Source organism: Perca flavescens, chromosome 3, assembly GCF_004354835.1.
Source record: "Perca flavescens isolate YP-PL-M2 chromosome 3, PFLA_1.0, whole genome shotgun sequence".
NCBI classification, from domain to species: Eukaryota; Metazoa; Chordata; class Actinopteri; order Perciformes; family Percidae; genus Perca; species Perca flavescens.
The window spans coordinates 14,766,004-14,785,850 of NC_041333.1; the positions used below are offsets into that span (position 1 = coordinate 14,766,004).

Below are 19,847 nucleotides of genomic sequence, written 5' to 3' on the forward strand. Positions count from 1 at the left end.
CGGCCTTTGCTCCTCGCCTAGCTTGCAGCGAGGTAGTGCTCCTGGTGGGTGCTGTATCCCGTGTCACAAAAGCACCTTTCTACACAACAGGGGTACAGAGAATGGGCCACAGCACAGTGGTTCTCCTTGGGTCGGCTCCAGCCCACCGTAGTTGGATTTCAGACCTCCCCCTGTGCTTCCAGCAAACACCCTCATTGGTGGGGATGTTCTTTTGCCCAAGCCTGGCAGAGATATCAGAGAGACCTGGAGCTCCTGGTGCTGCCTCCAAACCGCTAGAGAGGATAAATTACCTACCACTTATGCATAACTGGGTGAGTCTTATTCATTTTGTTAAATTATACATTTTGCACAGAAAGTTGATTGATGGCTTACTTATTAAATTTTTTTTTTTATGTGTAAAGAATGGCATATGTTGAGGAGCGTACTGAACTTGATAAAGATGATGAATATGCAGGTTTTCATTGCAGTTAAACATTGTAGCAGCAGAATTTAATGCTAAAAGCCATAAAATCAGCTTTGAATAGTCAAACTGCCGACTTTTCCAGTCACAATGGCACATGACTGAGAAACAAAGTAGCTCCAACCTGAAATTAACGGTGTAGAAAGCGCACAAGTGGAAATAAAGTTGTAATTAGCGGTGTAGAAAGCGGTGTAGAAAGCTCACAAGTGGAAATAGAGAAACATAGAAAAATAATCCGAATTGAAGAAACAATATGGAGAATGATAGTGGATGAGAGGAGAGGTAGCTTGGTAGTGCTGAGTGTTTTGCAACAGCGAACTGCTGATCAGGTGTGCTATTTTTGTAATGTCTTTAAACCTAAAGTGGATGGGAAATGAAATGAGTGCAGAAGAACGGAAGAAAAGAACTTTTAAACTCTGTTCTCAGATCCCAGTCAACCATGAGGATTATCTCCTGTCAGTCTACCCTTGTGGCTGTAGTTGTGGTTACACTCACTGTGGTGTCCTGCGCTGAAGCTAAGACTACACAGAAGCCAAAGTACCAGTACACCAAGAAACCCGTCCCTCAGATCACCGTGCACAGCCCTGTGACCACCAGCATGCCCAAGACTCTCAAGATAGTGCCGAGCGCAAATCCTGTGGAGCCCCATCCGCTCCCCACCACAGTGAGGGCCACCTATCCAAATCAGGTCCCTCCACAGTACTACACAGACACCACCGAGCCCCCCGGTGCTGGCCCTGAGAATTACACTCTAGATTACAACGAGTGCTATTTCAACTTCTGCGAGTGCTGTCCACCTGAGAGAGGCCCCAGGGGGCCAAAGGGAGACAGAGGCATGGCAGGTATAAGACTCACTGATAAAGCGCATTTGAGAAAAATGCTTTTGATTTAATCAATTCATTTGTTTGTTTTCAACATTTTGAACTTATCCTACGTTTCCTTATGTAGGGCCACCTGGTGAAAGAGGCCTTACAGGAGCAGCTGGTTTACCTGGACCACCGGGAGTGAGTGGTCCTATGGGGTTAAGAGGAGACAGAGGTGAGTATAATATGGTTAAATTTAAAATTGCTTACTACATAAACATTACAATTATATTATCATATATTATATTATACTAGTATGGATGTGTTATTTGATTTACTATAGATAGACAGAAAGGAAGAAGATAGATGGAAAAGAAAGAGAGCAAAAAAAAAATTTAAATGTGTGTGTATGCATGGGTATATGTGAGCTGTAGGTAGGTAGATATAAAGAAGAATTGTGTTGAATTGTTTTGTATTTAACTAAAGGATAAAAATAGAGAAAGGGGGTAGGACTAGAGAAGTTTGTTTATGAACTTCTTCCTACTCCTTTTTGAACATGGGAATTTCTTATTTGAATTATTTATAATAATTTTGGTAGATTGTGCTGAGATGTCCTTATTTATCTGTCATTTTAAGGACATCTTTTTTTTGTTACATGTTCAAATAAACTACTACTACTACTACTATTATATTATCATATATTGAAAGAATGCATCCATGGCATATCATACATTACAAAGACATATTATGAAACAATTGGCCCCTGGGCACAACACATAAAGCTCAGGGGCCCATTACACAACGGTGATTCAGAATAGTCAGTTTACACAGGCCCCATCAAATATATTGTTCTTCTTTACTAGTTAGAAAAATAAAAATACTCACATTGCTTATGTTGGATATTGTTCATTGAATCAATGTCTCAGGGGATAGAGGTGACAGAGGAAGCAGTGGGCCAGGTGGGCCATCAGGAGTCCCAGGGAAACCAGGACAAAAAGGTGCCAACTTGATCCGGTCATTGTTGAATTGTTTTATGTTGTTTCCACACTTCAACAGTTCTGACATAGTTTTCCTTACCTTGCAGGTGATGTTGGCTCAAAAGGTGAGAAAGGTGAGATAGGGTCGCAAGGTGTCAAAGGTGATAGTGGGGTGAAAGGGGAACCTGGCCAGAATGGGACTGCTGGTGAGAAAGGAGAACCGGGAAAAGAGGGCCCAGCTGGACCTCCAGGAGTGGCTGTTGAGATAGGTCCTAAAGGAGACAAGGGGGATAAGGGGGAGTGTGGCACGTTCGGGGAGAGAGGACAGAAAGGTGAGCGAGGGGACACCGGGTCCCCTGGCATTCCAGGAGCGATGGGCATTCCAGGAATGAATGGCAAGCATGGTGCCCCAGGTCCTGTAGGCCTCCGAGGGGATCAGGGACCTGCTGGACCACCAGGAGAACCAGGGTTTACAGGACCTCAGGGACCACAAGGCATAAGAGGGATGCTTGGGCCAAAAGGGGACAGAGGTTACCCTGGGATGAGAGGTGAGCGGGGCATTCGTGGATTCAAAGGAGCTAAGGGATCAGGGGTTCCCCAGAAACGCTCAGCCTTCAGTGTAGGTATCTCTCCAAGAAAGTCCTTCCCTCCCTCTGGCTTCCCAATCCGCTTTGACAAAGTGTTCTACAATGAAGAGAACCACTTCAATGTCACTTCCAGTAGCTTTACATGCATCCACGCTGGGGTTTATGTCTTCTCCTACCACATCACCGTACGCAATCAGCCACTGCGAGCCACGCTGGTAGTGAACGGTTCACGACGGGTAAGGACGCGGGACTCTCTGTACGGTCAAGACATCGACCAGGCGTCTACTCTGGTGGTGCTGCAGCTGGCAGCGGGTGATCAGGTGTGGATGGAAACGCTCAGAGACTGGAATGGCGTGTATGCCAGCAATGAGGATGACAGCATCTTCTCTGGATTCCTGCTTTACTCAGACACGGTCTGACTCTCTACTGAAAAAATTGTTTCCTCTACTGGACTGTTCCATTCCTGAAAAGGACAAATACTGGTGGTGCTACACTACACTCATTACTTATGAACTGTTGGGAAAGCTTTACTGCACACTAGTATGAAAATGCAAGGACTGGCAATATCAAGGTCATGTTTAGTATCTTCTTATTTTACCTGTTGCCCTCTGAATAAAAACAAAAGTCTTGTTTACTGATTGTATATATATATATATATATATACAAAGTTTTTATATACACAACCTTCCTCACGTAACACGCATAAAAAAAGATCTATAAGTAAACATAGATGTGGGGTATATTGTCCAGTCCAAAAAATTTGGTAAATTAGTCAATGAGGAATCTTGAAAAAACACACACATTGCCTCCTAGGTAATTAGGGGAAGAAGACAATAAAAAACGACACTATAAAAATGTTTGCAAAATGACAAGGGCAAAACATGCCAATATTCACCATAAATTTAAATCTTACATACAAATATATGATGCATGTGTTAAGTATACAGAGACTATCACTGTGACCTATAACTGTATTATTATCATTACTGTAAATCCACTGCCCATGTTATTATACCAATACTTCTAATAAGAAAGCAGTATTGCATGAGGACTACTAAATATTGTGCAATAGGGTTGTAAAAAAGAGTTCATTAAAAAATAAAATCCAGTAGTACATACTGTATGATTCATGCTTTATTTGCTTGCACAATATGACATTAGTTATTATTCCCAGCACTACGGATCCAGTTAGTTTAGTACAGATGAGATCATGAAGTTGACACTTGGTAACATGTAGAATTAATTACAACAATTAACCATATAAAAAGTGTGCACTGGCAGCACAGTGTAAATATGATTGATATCAGATAGCTAAAGATGTGGCAGTTGCATGTTATTACTCTGATTTAGGATTGTGTATTTTCTGTAATGTCCGATAACTTGTCACTATAGGACAGTGTCTGCAGATCCTCCAGACATATCACCAGATCCTTCAGACATATCACCAGATTCCTCAGACATATTGAAGGGGGTAGGGGTAGCAGTTTGTGTGAGAGACTGGACTGTAGATAGCAGAGTGCTTGGTGCTGGCTGTGAAGGCATCAGTGGAGGAGCTGTAGAGTGGGTGCTCACTTCAGCAGGCTGAATAAAAGTGGGAGCTGCAGTGGATCGGTGAGGAGAGGGCCGGGCTGCTGTTGGCTCAGCTGCAGGAGGCTGGGAGAGCACTGGGTACCTGGTATGAAAAGTGCGAGGCACCAGCATCTGTGCTCCTATTGGGTCAGATACAAGTTGACCTCAGAAGCAATTCACAATTTTGAGGTTTAGGTTTGAACTTTTAGTCAAGGACACACAGCAGGTTACATTAACTTCTATGTACCTGTTATTTGTCCGAAGCTTTTGGGTTCACTCCACCTGGAGATGCCCAACTCAGGCACCCTGGCCTTGCAGCTGTACTGGCCTGGAGTCCGTTTGACCAAATCATGGTTCTCAGAGGTTGCTGTTCCCAGTCGGTTGTTATTCTTGTAGAAATAGAAGTTTATTGCAGGGGCAGGAGCACGGGCGTTGTATTGGAGGTGGCATATGAGCTTCATCTTCGTTTCTGGAATCAGGTTATTGTCTGCAGAGATCTCCAAAACTGGCTGCGACAGAACCTCTGAGATAGAGCCGCAGAAGAAGAAACATTACTGACACATCCAAATAGTTTAAAAGAATGTTGACTTTTTTTTTTTTTTTTTTTTTTTGGCAAGTAATTATGCTAAGATCTTATGGGAATGGTTCAACATTATGGGAAAGGCTCCTCACTTTCTTGCCGAGAGTTAGTTGAAAAGATGAATACTGCTCTCAGATACAAAAGTGGTATTGCTCTTCTAACTTTTGGCAAGAAAGCCAATAAGTGCATTTCCTAAAGTGTCTAACTATACATTTATCGCGTGCAAATTTACCAAACTCAGCATATGCAACCCAGAATGTAAACTCACCTAAGACCTGCACCGAAGCGTCAGCTGAAATTACAGAGCGTGTACGTCTGCCTTCATCCCACGATGCCCTACAAGAATAAATTCCTTGGTCCTCGAGGGTCAAGTTATTCAGGTAGAAATGTGGGTGGAGGCCATTCTGTCTCATGACTTCAACGCCATCTTTGTACAGAATCATCTCATGAAGTCGGGATGTGCCTCGGACGCGACACGTGATCTTTAAGGTTTCTCCGACAAGGCCGGGATGAGGTGGGACTTGCAGGATAGCCCACCCTCCTGAACAAAGATTACAGAGAAGAAAGTGACATTGAAATAACATCTTGTGCTCTTATATTGATATTTACAGTAATAAAACAGGCCAATGGCAGCGTGTTTTAAATGTGACCAAAACTTGGTCACGTTTTCTAAAAACAAACACACAACGGGGCACCGTGCAATATTTAAAAGCAGCTGGAGTTCAGTGGTTCCCAATTCTCAGAGTTGACGGGAGTAGCAGAAGTAGGAAAAAAGAGGAAGAAGAGGGCCTGACATGTGAATCAAGGAGATTTCTAATGAAATGATACTGATAAACAAGCTCTTACCATCCACGTGAATCTCCAAAGGCAGACTTTGGAGAGTGTATATGTTTCCCACTAATGTGTCCCTCACTCCCTGGCAGTAAAATTTCCCACCATCTTGAACCTTGGCTTTCCACAGAATGAAGTCCTTCTCAGACTGTGGGAGCTTCTTAGAGTCCCTGAACCACAGGTAGGTCCAAGTGGACCTGTATGGATCAGTAATGTTGCATGTCAGCTTGACACTCTCTCCAGAGAAGATCCTTGAATCCCCTGACACCATTTCCAATACAGCTCTGAACGAGGTCACACGGGGAACTAAGGAGACAGACACATATGGGTTTGCTGGGGAAGTATATCCCCCCAAAAAATAATCTGTATACCTGCACAGTTTCGATTATAAATGTTAATGTTTAGCTCATGAACTTAAAATCACATAATGCCATCTGTTCAGTGGATTGATAAATTCTATTGATACAGTATAATGTATGCTTACAAAGGTTAACATTTAGTTATGTGAAGTTCTTCCATATCTAGAATTTAATAATAAGAATAAGTGGTACATACCCTCTGTTACTACAAGCTGTGGTAGTGCCAAAAGAACTGAAAAAGGAAAATAATCCAGCATGAGACAAATAAAAGCAGAAAAACAATATTTTAAACACAATGATACATTTGTGAGATATTACGAATGAACGGATGAAAACTCACCAAGGAGGGAAATGACAGTGTCCATTTTAAATTTTTGTGAGAAACAGAGACTGAGGGAGATTCTTTTATTTCTAGTGGGGAGGGAAGTGAAAATGATGTTCCAACACATCACACAGGATATCCCTTTTTTTTTTTTTTTTTTAGAAATAACATTTTCATTTCTGACATAAGTCTATTTTTGAACTCTTCAAAAATACTTCCACAGAAACCTAAAGGGGATTACTTTTTTCTTTTTTTAAAACAACAAACAAGAATGGATGGGTATTACAATATAAGGGACTATCTCCTTTTGTTATCGATATAACAAATATTGAAAAAAATAAAATATATATATATATATATATATATATATATATATATATATATATATATATATATATATATATATATATATATATATATATATATATATATATACACACACACACTATGGGTCAAAAGTTTGGGGTCACTAGAAATTTTTTTTTTTTTTACCAGGGCAGCAGTTTTCAGATTACATGATGTGCTTATGTAATTGCAAAAGGGTTCTCCAATGTTTTCTCAGTTAGCCTTTTAAAATGATAACAGATTAGTAAACAGAATGTGCCTTTGGAACATTGGATGAATGGTTGCTGATAATGGCCGATGTAGATATTGCATTAAAGATCAGCCACTTCTTTCTACAACAGTCGAGAACCCTTTTGCAATTATGTAAGCACATAATGTAATCTGAAAACTGCTGCCCTGATTAAAAAAACAATGCAACTGATCTCAGCTGGTATTCTGTCTGGAATGGAGCGGAATGGGAATTTCGAAGTGACCCCAAACTTTTGACCCTTGTGTGTATATATATATATATATATATATATATATATATATATGTTAATTTTATAATTATGTCCTTTTTAGTCTTTTCTTCATATCTACTTAATTCCAAACAAAGGGAAGTGAAAGAAACACACCCTATTTTGTGATTCTGAGTTTCAGTTGAAATGCACCAACACCCAATGACAAATAAACACGGGAAGACTTATGAAACAAATCACAATATATGTTGTGTTGAAAAAGGACTAAATAAATACTTCTTTTAAATCCCTCTCCAATGACATGGGCAAACAGAGTGAGGACTGGTAGCTGGGGTTAGGAAAAGTGCCAGTTCACCTCCTGGGCACAGCCAAGGGGCCCTTGAGCAAGGCACCAAACAGCCAACCCGCCCCACAGCTTGATAATGTATTTTCTACCTGTTTTATTATTTTAAATAGTTCATCTGTTGTCTTCCTCTTTTGATTGACTTTTTTGTGATGCTGTAAGATTAAAATGTTTCACTGTATTTAGACTTTTATTAACTATACAGCAAATCTGAGATTACTTAATACATTTACAAACTTTTGGTCTGCTGCCCTGATTAAAAAAACAATGCAACTGATCTCAGCTGGTACTTTACTTTACTTTATACTTTATTAGTCCCATCACTGGGAAATTTGTCTTGGACACCGTGCATAGTCTAGTCATGCAAAGCAACATGATCAAATACGTAAAAACACAATAATAATAGATCATTCACACAATACAGCATCAAAAAAAAAAAAAAAAAAAAAAAAAAAAACAGCACAAGAAGGCAGTTCACAGTATTTCATTTCCATTTAGCGCCTTGATTGCATTAGGAACAAAGGAGTTTTTTAGTCGATTAGACCTGCACATCAAGACCCTGTACCTCCTTCCCGAAGGTAATAATTTAAAATTGTCATTCAAAATATGTGTATCGTCTCTCACAATTTTCTTGGCATGATTTAGAATTGAAGCATCAAATAGCTCTTGGGGTGATCGTTCCCCCACACCCCCTATAATTTTAAAAGCCATGTGCACCAATCGTCCCAACCTTGATTTTAATTGGACAGTCAAATTACCATACCATGCCGTAATACCATATCTGATCAAACTCTCAAAAATAGACTGGTAGAACAAATACATCATTCTCTGATTTACTCCGAACGCTTTTAACCTTCGTAAAAAGTATAGCCTCTGCTGTAACCTGGAACAAAGATTGTTGACATGAGAAGACCAACATAGTGCATTATCTATATAAACTCCCAAGTACTTATGTGAAGGTACCTGTGCAATGATATTACCATATATCATTACCGGACTATGGTCTCTTACACTTCTAGGATCAAAAATGATCTCTACAGTCTTGGCTCCATTCAGTATTAAAAAGTTATTATCGCACCAGCCAACAAATCTGTCTACCTCAGAGAAATAGTGCGAAACATTATCTTTCCTTTTTAATAAGCTTAAAATTGCTGTGTCATCAGAAAACTTAATAAAAAAAGTGCTCTCTTGACTTGCTACGCAGTCATTGGTATATAATGTAAATTAAATTGGTGAACAGACGCATCCCTGCGGGGCCCCGTGATTTGTAATTTTAACCTCAGAGTACGAGTTGTTGACTCTCACTTGTTGTGTGCGATTGTTCAGAAAGGAATAGAGCCATTTGATACAGTATGGATTTACATTAAGTTCTTTTAACTTTGTGGTCAGCAATCTAGGATTCAGGGTATTGAACGCTGAACTAAAATCAATAAAAAGTAAACGGGCATATGCTTGAGTGTCTTCTAAATGACTAGTCACTAAGTGAGAGATGCAGTTAATGGCGCCCCTCAGTACCTCGCCTCTCCTTATAAGCAAATTGAAACGGTCGAGAGTAAATGTTTAACATGATCCTTCAAACCCATTAAAACATATCGTTCAAAACACTTCATAACATGTGATGTTAGGGCCACAGGTCTGAAATCACGATTCTCCATTGAGTTCTGTTTCTTAGGGACTGGTATAACAATAGATTTTTTCCATAAGGATGGAATAGTATGTAAATCTAAAGATTTTTGAAAAATTGGGCAGAATGCCCTGGAAAGCTCTATTGCACAGGTTTTCAACAAAAAGGCTGAAATCCTATCTGGACCCATAGATTTTTTAGAGCATACATCTCTAAATAAAGTGCTAACCACCTGTGGGTCCACCACTATCCTCTGACCTGGTTCACATGTTACATTATCCAGAACATCCGTATAATCATCTGGCGACTCAAATCTAAGAAAAAAATCATTTAAATCGTTTGCCCTATGTTCGTCATCATTAGTTATAAAATTTCTATGAGGGGATGTCATATTTCGTATTCTGTCTGTAATGGAGTGGAATGGAAATTTCAAAGTGACCCTAAACTTTTGACCCATAGTGTGTATGTGTGTGTGTGTGTGTGTATATATATATATATATATATGTTAATTTTATAATGATATCCTTTGTAGTCTTTTCTTCATATCTACTTAATTCCTTGACCCTATCTATTTCCTGGAAATTTCAGTGAAAAACAAAGGGAAGTGAAAGAAACACACCCTATTTTGTGAGTTTCAGTTGAAATGCACCAACATCCAATGATAAATAAACACGGGAAGACTTATGAAACAAATCACAATATATGTTGTGTTGAAAAAGGACTAAATAAGTACTTATTTTAAATCCCTCTCCAATGACATGGGCAAACAGAGTGAGGACTGGTATCTGGGGTTAGGAGAAGTGCCAGTTCACCTCCTGGACACAGCCAAGGGGTCAAACCCCCCCTCCAAGAGGGGCGCCTGTTAAAGGCAGCCCCGTCACTCTGACATCTCACCATTAATGCATGTATAGATCCTAGGCATGTGTGTACATTTCAGGCCTGTTTGTATTGTAATAACTAATGGAGTGAAAAAAATGTAATTTCCCCTTGTGGTCTCAATAAAGTAGGTCTTAATCTTTTTTAGATTTAAGTTTAACAAAATCTCACCACAGGCAGCTAGAAGAGAGGACACAGAAATAAATTCATACTAAAAAGTCACTTTGATTAGTCATACTCTGACTTACTCTACTTACTGTCAAATATATTGTATACAGCTTGATAATGTATTTTCTACCTGTTTTATTTTAAATAGTTCATCTGTTGTCTTCCTCTTTTGATTGACTTTTTTGTGATGCTGTAAGATTAAAATGTTTCACTGTATTTAGGCTTTTATTATTAACTATACAGCAAATCTGAGATTACTTAATACACTTACAAACTTTTGGTCTGCAAGAGCCTATTGACTATTTCCAAAATTAAAATAATATGAGCATACACTGACGGAAAAGGTTCATGAATTGCAGAATGTTATATTTTGTTAAACTTTTACAATTACTTTTTTTCCTTTCATTACACCACCATGATACAGAACTGTATAAATTGTATCCATATAATTATCAGTGTGCCAACTCCTTATTTATTCCTAGCTTGCAAAATCACAAGTCAGGTGAAACTACATGAACAGGAACTGCACCCGAGTGCACATGCATTTTCAGTTTTTATTAATCATCATCACACACCCATAGATGCAAATAAACCAATACTGCCCCAATAAGTTACATTTAAATAAAAGACAGTATTGTGTATTTCCCATGTGATACAATAACAAACCTATTAGATTACAAAGATGTTTTAAACTTCCTTAAAATACCTGATAAATGGCTTGTGCATACAGTGCAATATTAAGTTATTCAAGGTATTGTTTAGGTTTGCATTAAAAGTCCTTTCTCAAACTAATATTGGACAGCAACTGCACATTAACTATACGTGCCGCTAATAGAATAAAAAAAAAAAAAAAAAAAGATTCAATTCTAGCAACACAAGGAAATCTCAGCTCATGAGCAAAGGAAAAAAAACAACTCTCCCAAACATTTCTCCCACTCTGTACATGACCGCCAAATACAAAGACACTGTTAAACACTGTTTTCACCAATTATCCTTTTAACTGAATATAGCCATTAACTTCCTTCATTAAATGTACCTCTAAATTAAGAGATTTAAAAATCAAACAGAAAAGTGCTTCAAAATTAAATTGGTTATGTGAATTTTTCTGCACTGGTAAAGCAACCGGCCTTAGGAGCGTATTGTGTTACAGGAAACAGCATCATCTTTGACTTCTTACCGACTTAATACAACAGCTCCAATAAATAAATCCCCAAACAAATCACCTAAAAACAGATTTTTCTATGTTGATGGGACACCCTCTAGAAAATAGAAATGAATAGATGAAGATTTTACTATTCAATCATTAGAAATCATGTAACATGTCTTGAAGCAATGTTCTTTTAACCAGAGTACTACTGTAAATATTACAGGATTAATATCTCCTATTGCATCCAAAATAATTGATACCTGCCACTCTATAGAAAAATAAAATCACTTCTGTACATCAAGCTTATGGCTGGAGAGTGAGGTCTGCCATGAAAATAAGACCACAATATCCATACACACTACTTTATGATTTACCGACATTAACGGAACATGACCATGCAATACCCGCTCACGTTCACACACACACTTTCCCCGCATGCACAACTGTCACACACGCACATCTCTCTGGATATTTCTCTGTAAGACAGGGAAATACACAGTAAACACAGCACAAATTACGAGCATGAGCTGGAGTGTTATTTTAGGGGGAAGTTAGGTTTTGCATTATACAGATTTCTTCATTTCCTTTGCCGATAACACATTTGACTGGAAACTCCCTATTAGGGGTTACTTGGGCTGTAAGCTTTTGTGTGTCCATTTGAGCCTCCACTGGTCAATTTACCTAGGGCCATCACAATTAGGATAACAAAATCCTTCTCTGAAAAGCCGCGAAGAAGGACAGAAACATGTTTACAAATCACATCCAACAATTTATACCGTCTGTTTAAATGTAACTACAAGGGTGACCAACGGATGGGTCTCCTGGAAGCCAATCTGTGAAAGCTTTCCCTGCACTTCTCACTTGAAAGGAGAAAGCACCAGTCAGAGCACGCTGGGGTTATATTTCCCAAATAGCCTGGGAACACCAAAAGGACATGACTGGGTCAAGGATGCCAGGACAACTCTGCTTATCCCGAAACTGAAATAGAAGCCAAACATCAGGGCTGCCCCGCAAATGCTGCACCTGAACTTTTGGAACCAGGGCAAAATGCTTAAAGTGTAAGTGGTCGCCGGGACTCTCTGGGACATTTTGGGAAATGATGATTCGCTTTTTGTTACCTTTTGACGGAGGCGGGTTAGGCATTTCCCCTCGGTTTCAAGCCTTTATTCTAAGCTATGCATCATATTTACTGTACAGACATGAGAGAGGCCATTGATCTAACTCTCTGCCAGACTATTCCTTTAATGTAATAGTTCTGTTACTGCTCAGTGTAATTTCAGGGCCTCTTGGACTACGGATGGATCAATGGAATAAAGATGGCCGGAGTGGAAAGAGGGTCCATGTCAGTATGTATGTGCATACGGACAGCAACATTTAACACCAGGGAAAAGGGGAAGGGTGAAGTAAAGTCTCCAGGGGACTTTTTTTTTGGAGCACAGCACATCAGCCAGCAAACACTTGCGGTAGCAGTGGTGGGGGCAGGTGCTCATTCTCAACATTATCAGAGTCGATTGCTGATGATGCTGCAGAAGTTGTCCCACTAGCCGTGGTTGCAGTGGGGTTTTGGGTCTCTGCTGGAATGCTCTCCAGAACGCTCTGCACCTTCTGCTCCACTTCGTCCGTCCAGTCGATGAGGTCGCTCTCCAACTGGCGAGCCTTCTCCATGACCCTCTCCTGCCTTTCCCCGAGCCCCGTTAGCACGTCCAGCCGCTTGTGGACCTGACTGAGAGTGGCGCTGCCTGGGGAGCAAGAAGAAGCTCCAGAGGACTGTGGCCAGTGGGGGGACGCCTGGCCCGACATGTACAGGTCAAACTCCTCAGAGCTCAGGTTCAGAGACTGGCCGTCCAGCTTCTCAATGAAGGCCACCGCACAGCACTGGGGAGAGGGGATGTGGCTGGTCAGTACAAGAACATCGCACATGGATATCATCAGTCTGTGATTACAGATTCACTGAGATTAAAAAAAAAAAAAAAAAAAAAAAAAAAGTCACTTTTTTTCTGCATTTGGTTTTTATTGGACAGTTGGATGGATGAATGGAATAAAGATGGCCCGAGTGGAAAGAGGGTCCACGTCAGTATGTATGTCACTCAATCAGATCTCATTTTAGACCTTTTAATGTGAATAGGTTTGTAAACATGACCAATTTACACTGACAAATTTATGAAAATGAAAGTAGTCGTTGACCAATCACAAGACAGACGACACCAGAAGAACACCAGACCAGAAAAGCAAATATTTTAAAACTTTTAAAAATATATTCAAATGTGAAACACTAGTGGATTAAGGCCCCATAGAACTGTAACGGCTGTGTCTGGCCGGGGACCTTTGTTGCTCTCTCTGTTGTGTCTCTCATATAATTGGTTATAAAGTATCAATGGGTTAGGGAGACGGAAAAAATTATTAAACAATAACATTTATATGTATTTAATGTTAAACCACCTAACGCCTTGAATGTTTCAGAGATCTTAGGAATTTTCCAACGACTATGGCATTCAGTAAATTCAAGGGGGTAATTTGTGACAAATGTAACTGTAACTTCTTTAACTCAATCTGTCTTTCCCACGTTGCTACCAGAGTGAACAGCAGCACAGTGAAGCAAGGTTTTCAAAATTTCTAAATAAAGCCATAAGACATGTTACATAAAATGTTAACATTGCATCATGGTTTATTGAGACTGCTGTTTGACTCAGCTGCTTGCGAAAGTTTGTCGTTATCCTGTTTTCAAAAAGGTGAATTTCCAGAAGAGCTGGACTGATTCAAAAATTGGACATCTGGATTATGTTATTTAATAACTGTTTTTAATAATTGTTTATTTTGGGAGGTGTTGATTCAAGTTTATGATTATTTTGCAGTATGTAGTTTGCCGTGCTGTTGAACTGTATTGAATGATTAAGAGAGGTGTTTCTGTCACTTCTGCATTGGCTTCATTTTCCAGCGCCGGTGGTAGGCGCTTCATAACACCACACAATTTGACAGAACCACAGCTTCTTCAAAAAAAATGTGGAAACGGAGACTTAGGGACACACACAATAAACCACATAGATGCAAGCCGGTACTTATTTCCTCACCATATTAGTGAAGTAGTAACCATCCTCTCCAGTCATGAGCCTGCTGGGGTTGCTGAAGCGGGTGATGTACTGGATGTTGGACTGCAGTCGCGGAGGGTTTGCTTTCAGCACAATGTAGATGAGCGTGGGGAGGAAGTCATCCGCAGACGCAGCCTCTTTCTTGCTGATTTTGATGGCGTTGAAGATGTGCTTGCTGCAACGGGTGATGCATGCCAGCTTCTCCTTGGGCACACACTTTGAATCCATTTCAATCACATCTGAAACGATGCCGACATTTGAGAAGACAACAAAAATGGTTTCATCTGAAAATCAGGCTGGATTGCTACAGCCAAGATAACGAGGTGATGTCCTACCACGGCCTTCTGAAAAGTAATGAGACTTACCCGTGATGGCTTTGACTACGCTGTCCGACACCTCAGCAATCTCCTCGTCTACAGGAACACACAGCATCTCAATGGTGACCCAATGCAAGGCTCTGTAACAGACCACAATAAAGACTTTGAGTTGCGGCCATTTCGCCTGCAAATGTGTTTTCTAGTGCTCAAAAGGGAATGCAGAGAAATGATTATCTGAGAAGCAAATGTAAGCATCATTACAACTTTTGTTTGCTAACCTGATTCTCTTCTGAATGGCCAGGTCTTTCCTCTCGTCGTCTGTGGTCTCAGGACAGAAGACGTCCTTGTAGAGACGAGTCATCATGTACTTCTCTACTTCATCCATAACACTCTCTACATGATCTGACGAACCTAGGAACAGAAGCACAAAGATCAAAGATATACCGAGCAAAGACATTTTACACTGACTAATGTAAGTGATATTCACTGTTTCTATTCTTCTTAAGTGTAAGCGTTAAGCAGTACCCTTGAACTGGGTGTGGAGGCGGTCTGAGAGGTTCTGGTAGAAGTCCTGCACACACTCTGACAGCTCATCAGCACCCATGTCCTGAACAAGGAATGGGAATGAACAGATCAGATTTAATTGAATTTTTAGCTTAGAAATACATTCATGGTACAGGAACGGATTTCAAAATCAAGCCCAAATTTGACAGATTGATATAATGTGCATCATTTTAATTTTGATAATGTTATCTGTTTAAATGTGGCAATTACTAGGCAATTTTAAATGGAGAAATAGTTCATGTCAATATCAAACTGGATATCTAAAAAAACTGTTGCTTGGGACAGCACTGTGTGACAGTCATCTCAATCGGAAGCAATCAAGATTTCACTAGCTGTTTAAGGTATTTGACAATGTCATGTAAAAATAATAAAAGCAATACAAGCTCATTTCATTCAGAGATTGCGACGTTAACATAAATCAGGACAGGTGGTAATGAAACACTATTACAGATAAACACTGCTGAAAGTAGACACATGGTGCAATCACAATGACTTGAAAACTATCAGCATTGCTATCATTGCTGTATAGTCTCGCATTGCCAGACCTATCTCCACAGCGCTGCGGAGGAAGGTCTGGCAACAGGAGTATACACTCCTGAATAGGAGAAAAAAACGGTCAGGGGTTGTTTGCATTTCTTTAAACCAATCACAGTTGTCTTGGGCGGTGCCAAGCTTCGGACACAGCGAGCATGGCTCTTTAAAATGGTTTCGGAAAGGAACTTGTTTTGGTGGAACATTTGCACCCCGCAAAGAAAACGCTGCATACGATATTAAATGAAGTTAACTGTTTACACAATACAGGAATGTGAGCTATATGAATTTGTTGGATACATGGTTAAATATAATTTGCTATTAACCAGTGTATCGCCATGTGAATTTTGTTCATAGCAAATCCCCACCAATCGGTCCGAAAACATCCCAGTTAGAGAGCGAATGCCGTAAACATATTCTTTGTAAATCTTTACAATCATTCCAGGAATTTACCAAGCAGGCACGCCTTGTTGCACGATCCAAATTTTCCCTTAACACTTGCTATTTACCGGAGTTTAAAGTTAACGCAAAGAAAATGAAAAGTGGGGGACTTCCGGCAGTGCCGCAACTATCCTGTACCCGAGCCGACTTTGAGTAAAAACACAATCTTAAAACAAAAATAAATAGAAGCAAAAGTACATTTGTTAACAGGCTGTCCAGATTTGCATAACTATTCATTCATAGGAATTAAATGGTTCCTACAAACACACAAAAACATGATCAATTATCCACTTCAGCTCACCCGCTTATAGACCATGCTCTCAGTGAAGGCCCGGCACTGTTTGAAGATCTCCCTGCCAGACTTCAGCGGCTTGAGAAAATCAATGAACTCTCGCGTTGCATAATCACTGCCCACAGAAGAATGCCGGCTCGTAGAGGAACTGGGGCTTGGGCTGGAGTGAGCATCAAAAGGAGTGTCTGGGGGAAGATATTTAATGTTACCCTAATCAAAGCTTTTAAAAAAAAAAAAAAAAAAAAAAAAAAAGGATGTACTAAGTATTTTCTCCTGATATCCCTTACAACATGTGGTAGTTGCACCACATGCTGCACTCTATAAGGTTATTTTAACCAAACTGTGTTTAGGTTACCCAGGTCACCACAAAAATGCAGGCAGAGAGAAAGTTCAATCAAAGCAAGCCTAACTTCCTAAATTAGTATAAATATCACCATAACTTGACAACAATACTGTAATTGTTTGAATCAAGAACAACAATGAAAACTTGAAAAATAAAGGTTTGATAAATGATTAGCATCTCTATCAGTTGAGTATGTGCAATAGTATGTACCTTTTTTTGGTGGCGTTTTTGTGGAAGGAGTAAAAAACTTTGTAACTGTATTGACTTTGCTGGACTTTTCCTTAGTTTTTCTTTCTTCAAACTTGCTGAAGGGTGTGATGGTAGGCTGTGTTTGGGCCTTCTGATGTCTGCTATATGCTTCCTCTTCCTCTCTCTGCAGCCTGGGGGGAAAGAGAGTACAACTGTAATAGCTGTCAGATGGACAGGCGGACAAAAGAGCAAGCCAACAAAATGAAGAGGTAAAGGAACAATTGACAGAGTATTTGCCTTTTAGGAATAATTGTACACAGGACACACAGAGACATACACACCTCTCAGCAAGTGCCCAGTCTTCCTGAATCTGTTTTTGCTTTTCTTTTTGATTTTCCTCTCGCCAGCACTTTGAGCACAGGCCCTGCCAGCCAGTGTTGCCATAAAAACCACATCCTTTTTTGCAAAGCAGTTCTGATTGGTCCAGATGGATCCCACGGCGCTGCGTCGTCATCCTTCACCAAAGTTAGAAACACTGCTAGGGCAACCAGAAGATAGAAAACTTTAACGACCAAAACAGTGACTACGAACAGCAACGCAGTGACAAAAACAGTGCATTATCGTGTGTAAAAGAGACAGTTCCCGTTGCCCATTACACTTGCCATTCAAGATCGCAGAACAACTTTCTACAGCAATGACTCACAGGATCTCACCACACGTCGTTAATCACACCCTGCTACAGTAGTTTATTCTAGCACTGACCAAAAGTTAATCAAGGCCCTGACGGCTCTAGTTGATTTCTTGTTTAGGGGCTATTGAAAGCTTTGACCTATTTACTTGTTAGCATTAGCTAATAGCTAGCACCTTTCTCTCGTGGTACTAAACTGACAAGAGAAGCTAACTCTACAACAGAATATCCTCTTAAAACAGCGTTGTCTCTTATTAACATATCATTCTAAACGATTGTAACGTTAGACAAGTATGTTCGCGCGGCAAATCAACAAGGGAATCCACAGCTAACGTTAGCTGCTAGTGTTTACCTAGCTATCGCTAAGCTAATTACACAGCTAACCTAGGCTATAGGTTAACTAACGTAAGCTGAATAACAATTGTGTTAATGGTGATGCTCTAGGTTGGCTATGTGAATTTTGTGTCAACATACACACTCATTCGCAGTGTCAAAAATCTATCGGGTAACGTTATCGTCGCTCAGGATCCAGTCTACTGTTGGTGGATGTTTACATTAGCCAAGCAGCTAACGTTAGGTTTGTCCCACAGCCATTTTGTCTGTCAGTTGTTTCTTCTTCTGTGATAGTTTTTTTTTGTATGTTACAAATCCATTTATATCGATGATCGCCGTCTAGCGTTACCACATTGCAATAGCCTACGTTTTTACTCACAGATTGTAAAACAAATGTCATTTATTTGCTACAAATAATGACTCGCCCTTTTCAATAAAAAATAAATACAATTCTATAACACAAGATCTTTTAAGGCACTGTTTAGATCTCCAATTTCGTTAAACTGACCCCTTAAATGTGTTTTACTGGTTTGTCCGGATATTACAACAAGGTGAGTCTACAGGCACACCTGAGGCTGTAGTGCTTATTGTAGAGAAACCCAAACCTTGGAGATGGATAAGAGCTGCGGCCCAGAGTTATTTTTTTTTAGGGAGATATGTTAATTTTGGGTTTATACTTAATAATTAATAAAACACATTATTTTTTTCATACTGTCTGTCTGAATATACCTGAAATTTGTATCATGCTGATATTTGTTCAAGTGATAATTTTTTTCACGAGTTTTTATTAGTTATTTGATGCTATAAAAACAGGATGAAAATGTCATGATTGACAGCTGTGATTGACTTGCGTTGCGATTGGCCGGGTGGGTGTATGGGCGGGACTTCGCCCTTCAATAGCGTTCACACACTACTATTGGCCAGGCGTCCATGCTTACGTGTACAGGTCCTATCCCCTGACCAATCCCCTAACCCTAACCTTAACCACTCGAGGTGAAATGCCTAACCCCAACCAATCGAGCTGCTTCGTAGGGCGGGTCTTGGCGTGGCCATAGTGGGATTCGTAATTTTGCTGCCCAATACTGCTGCTCCAAAATTTCAAGATATCGAGGCGACGCCCGTATTTGCGATATTTTGGCTTGTCTTTTGTACAGTGGGGTGGGAGGAAGTTAGCCTGGATGCCAGCCAAACTTAGCCCCGCCCACAACATTTGAGGTTGGGAAGTTCTGTCTGGACTTCATCCGTTTTGGAGCAACTAGCCTATGCTCGAACCAGAGCTGTTCGGACCAATCAAATTCACTGTAAACGTAAACGGATTTTGGAGGGTAGTAAATACAACACATGCAAATTGTTTAAATTTTACCGCAAATATATTAGTCAGTAAGCAAATATACAATAATGGGTAAATTCTACCTACATTACATATTTTATAACAGTAACATTTGCAGCCTAAACAAATATAATAAAATCTACCCCAAAATGATAAGTCTGCAGTTCAAAGTGCACATGCGTCAGTGCTGGTTCTTGGTATACCAAGAAGCTTGAGTATACGTAAAGTATTTCAGAAACTCTTTTGGTGCTTGACAGAGCAAAGCTGTTCAAGAAGGTCCAGAG

General features: G+C 40.0%; 3 protein-coding genes across 4 annotated transcripts; 1 reads left to right on the forward strand and 2 right to left on the reverse strand.

Annotated features, from left to right (window-relative positions):
• Window positions 1-899: 899 nt before the first annotated feature.
• Window positions 900-3,246, forward strand: otol1b (otolin 1b). The gene is made up of 4 exons (XM_028573957.1): window positions 900-1,302; window positions 1,409-1,498; window positions 2,190-2,261; window positions 2,348-3,246. Exons 1-4 carry the CDS (start codon window positions 900-902, stop codon window positions 3,244-3,246), a joined length of 1,464 nt encoding a protein of 487 aa, XP_028429758.1.
• Window positions 3,247-3,943: 697 nt separating this feature from the next.
• On the reverse strand, window positions 3,944-6,581 carry LOC114552665 (immunoglobulin superfamily member 1). Its single transcript, XM_028573647.1, has 6 exons — window positions 6,507-6,581; window positions 6,363-6,398; window positions 5,823-6,113; window positions 5,245-5,517; window positions 4,644-4,919; window positions 3,944-4,536 (listed from the first exon to the last, which is right to left on the reverse strand). Exons 1-6 carry the CDS (start codon window positions 6,529-6,531, stop codon window positions 4,214-4,216), a joined length of 1,224 nt encoding a protein of 407 aa, XP_028429448.1. The 5' UTR covers window positions 6,532-6,581; the 3' UTR covers window positions 3,944-4,213.
• A 4,261-nt stretch (window positions 6,582-10,842) lies between these two features.
• On the reverse strand, window positions 10,843-18,509 carry rabgef1l (RAB guanine nucleotide exchange factor (GEF) 1, like). 2 transcript variants are annotated; one of them, XM_028573922.1, is made up of 9 exons: window positions 18,375-18,509; window positions 17,554-17,747; window positions 17,234-17,403; window positions 16,690-16,865; window positions 15,378-15,459; window positions 15,131-15,263; window positions 14,901-14,992; window positions 14,518-14,774; window positions 10,843-13,324 (listed from the first exon to the last, which is right to left on the reverse strand). In XM_028573922.1, the coding sequence occupies exons 2-9, from the start codon at window positions 17,724-17,726 to the stop codon at window positions 12,893-12,895; spliced, it is 1,515 nt and encodes a 504-aa protein (XP_028429723.1). In that variant the 5' UTR covers window positions 17,727-17,747; window positions 18,375-18,509; the 3' UTR covers window positions 10,843-12,892. The 2 variants fall into 2 exon arrangements, with proteins under 2 accessions (XP_028429723.1, XP_028429724.1); XM_028573923.1 differs by lacking the exon at window positions 10,843-13,324 and adding an exon at window positions 14,153-14,436.
• Between the last annotated feature and the right edge of the window lie 1,338 nt (window positions 18,510-19,847).

Coding starts and splice junctions, on each gene's coding strand:
- otol1b (XM_028573957.1), top strand. CDS start 900: ATGAGGATTATCTCCTGTCAGTCTACCCTTGTGGCTGTAGTTGTGGTT. Junction 1,303..1,408: donor GGGAGACAGAGGCATGGCAG/GTATAAGACTCA, acceptor TTCCTTATGTAG/GGCCACCTGGTGAAAGAGGC. Junction 1,499..2,189: donor GGGGTTAAGAGGAGACAGAG/GTGAGTATAATA, acceptor TCAATGTCTCAG/GGGATAGAGGTGACAGAGGA.
- rabgef1l (XM_028573922.1), bottom strand. CDS start 17,726: ATGACGACGCAGCGCCGTGGGATCCATCTGGACCAATCAGAACTGCTT. Junction 15,460..16,689: donor AGAGCATGGTCTATAAGCGG/GTGAGCTGAAGT, acceptor TTCCTTGTTCAG/GACATGGGTGCTGATGAGCT. Junction 15,264..15,377: donor CCTCCACACCCAGTTCAAGG/GTACTGCTTAAC, acceptor TTCTGTTCCTAG/GTTCGTCAGATCATGTAGAG.
- LOC114552665 (XM_028573647.1), bottom strand. CDS start 6,531: ATGGACACTGTCATTTCCCTCCTTG. Junction 6,114..6,362: donor ACAGCTTGTAGTAACAGAGG/GTATGTACCACT, acceptor CTGTCTCCTTAG/TTCCCCGTGTGACCTCGTTC. Junction 4,920..5,244: donor CGCTTCGGTGCAGGTCTTAG/GTGAGTTTACAT, acceptor GCTCTATCTCAG/AGGTTCTGTCGCAGCCAGTT.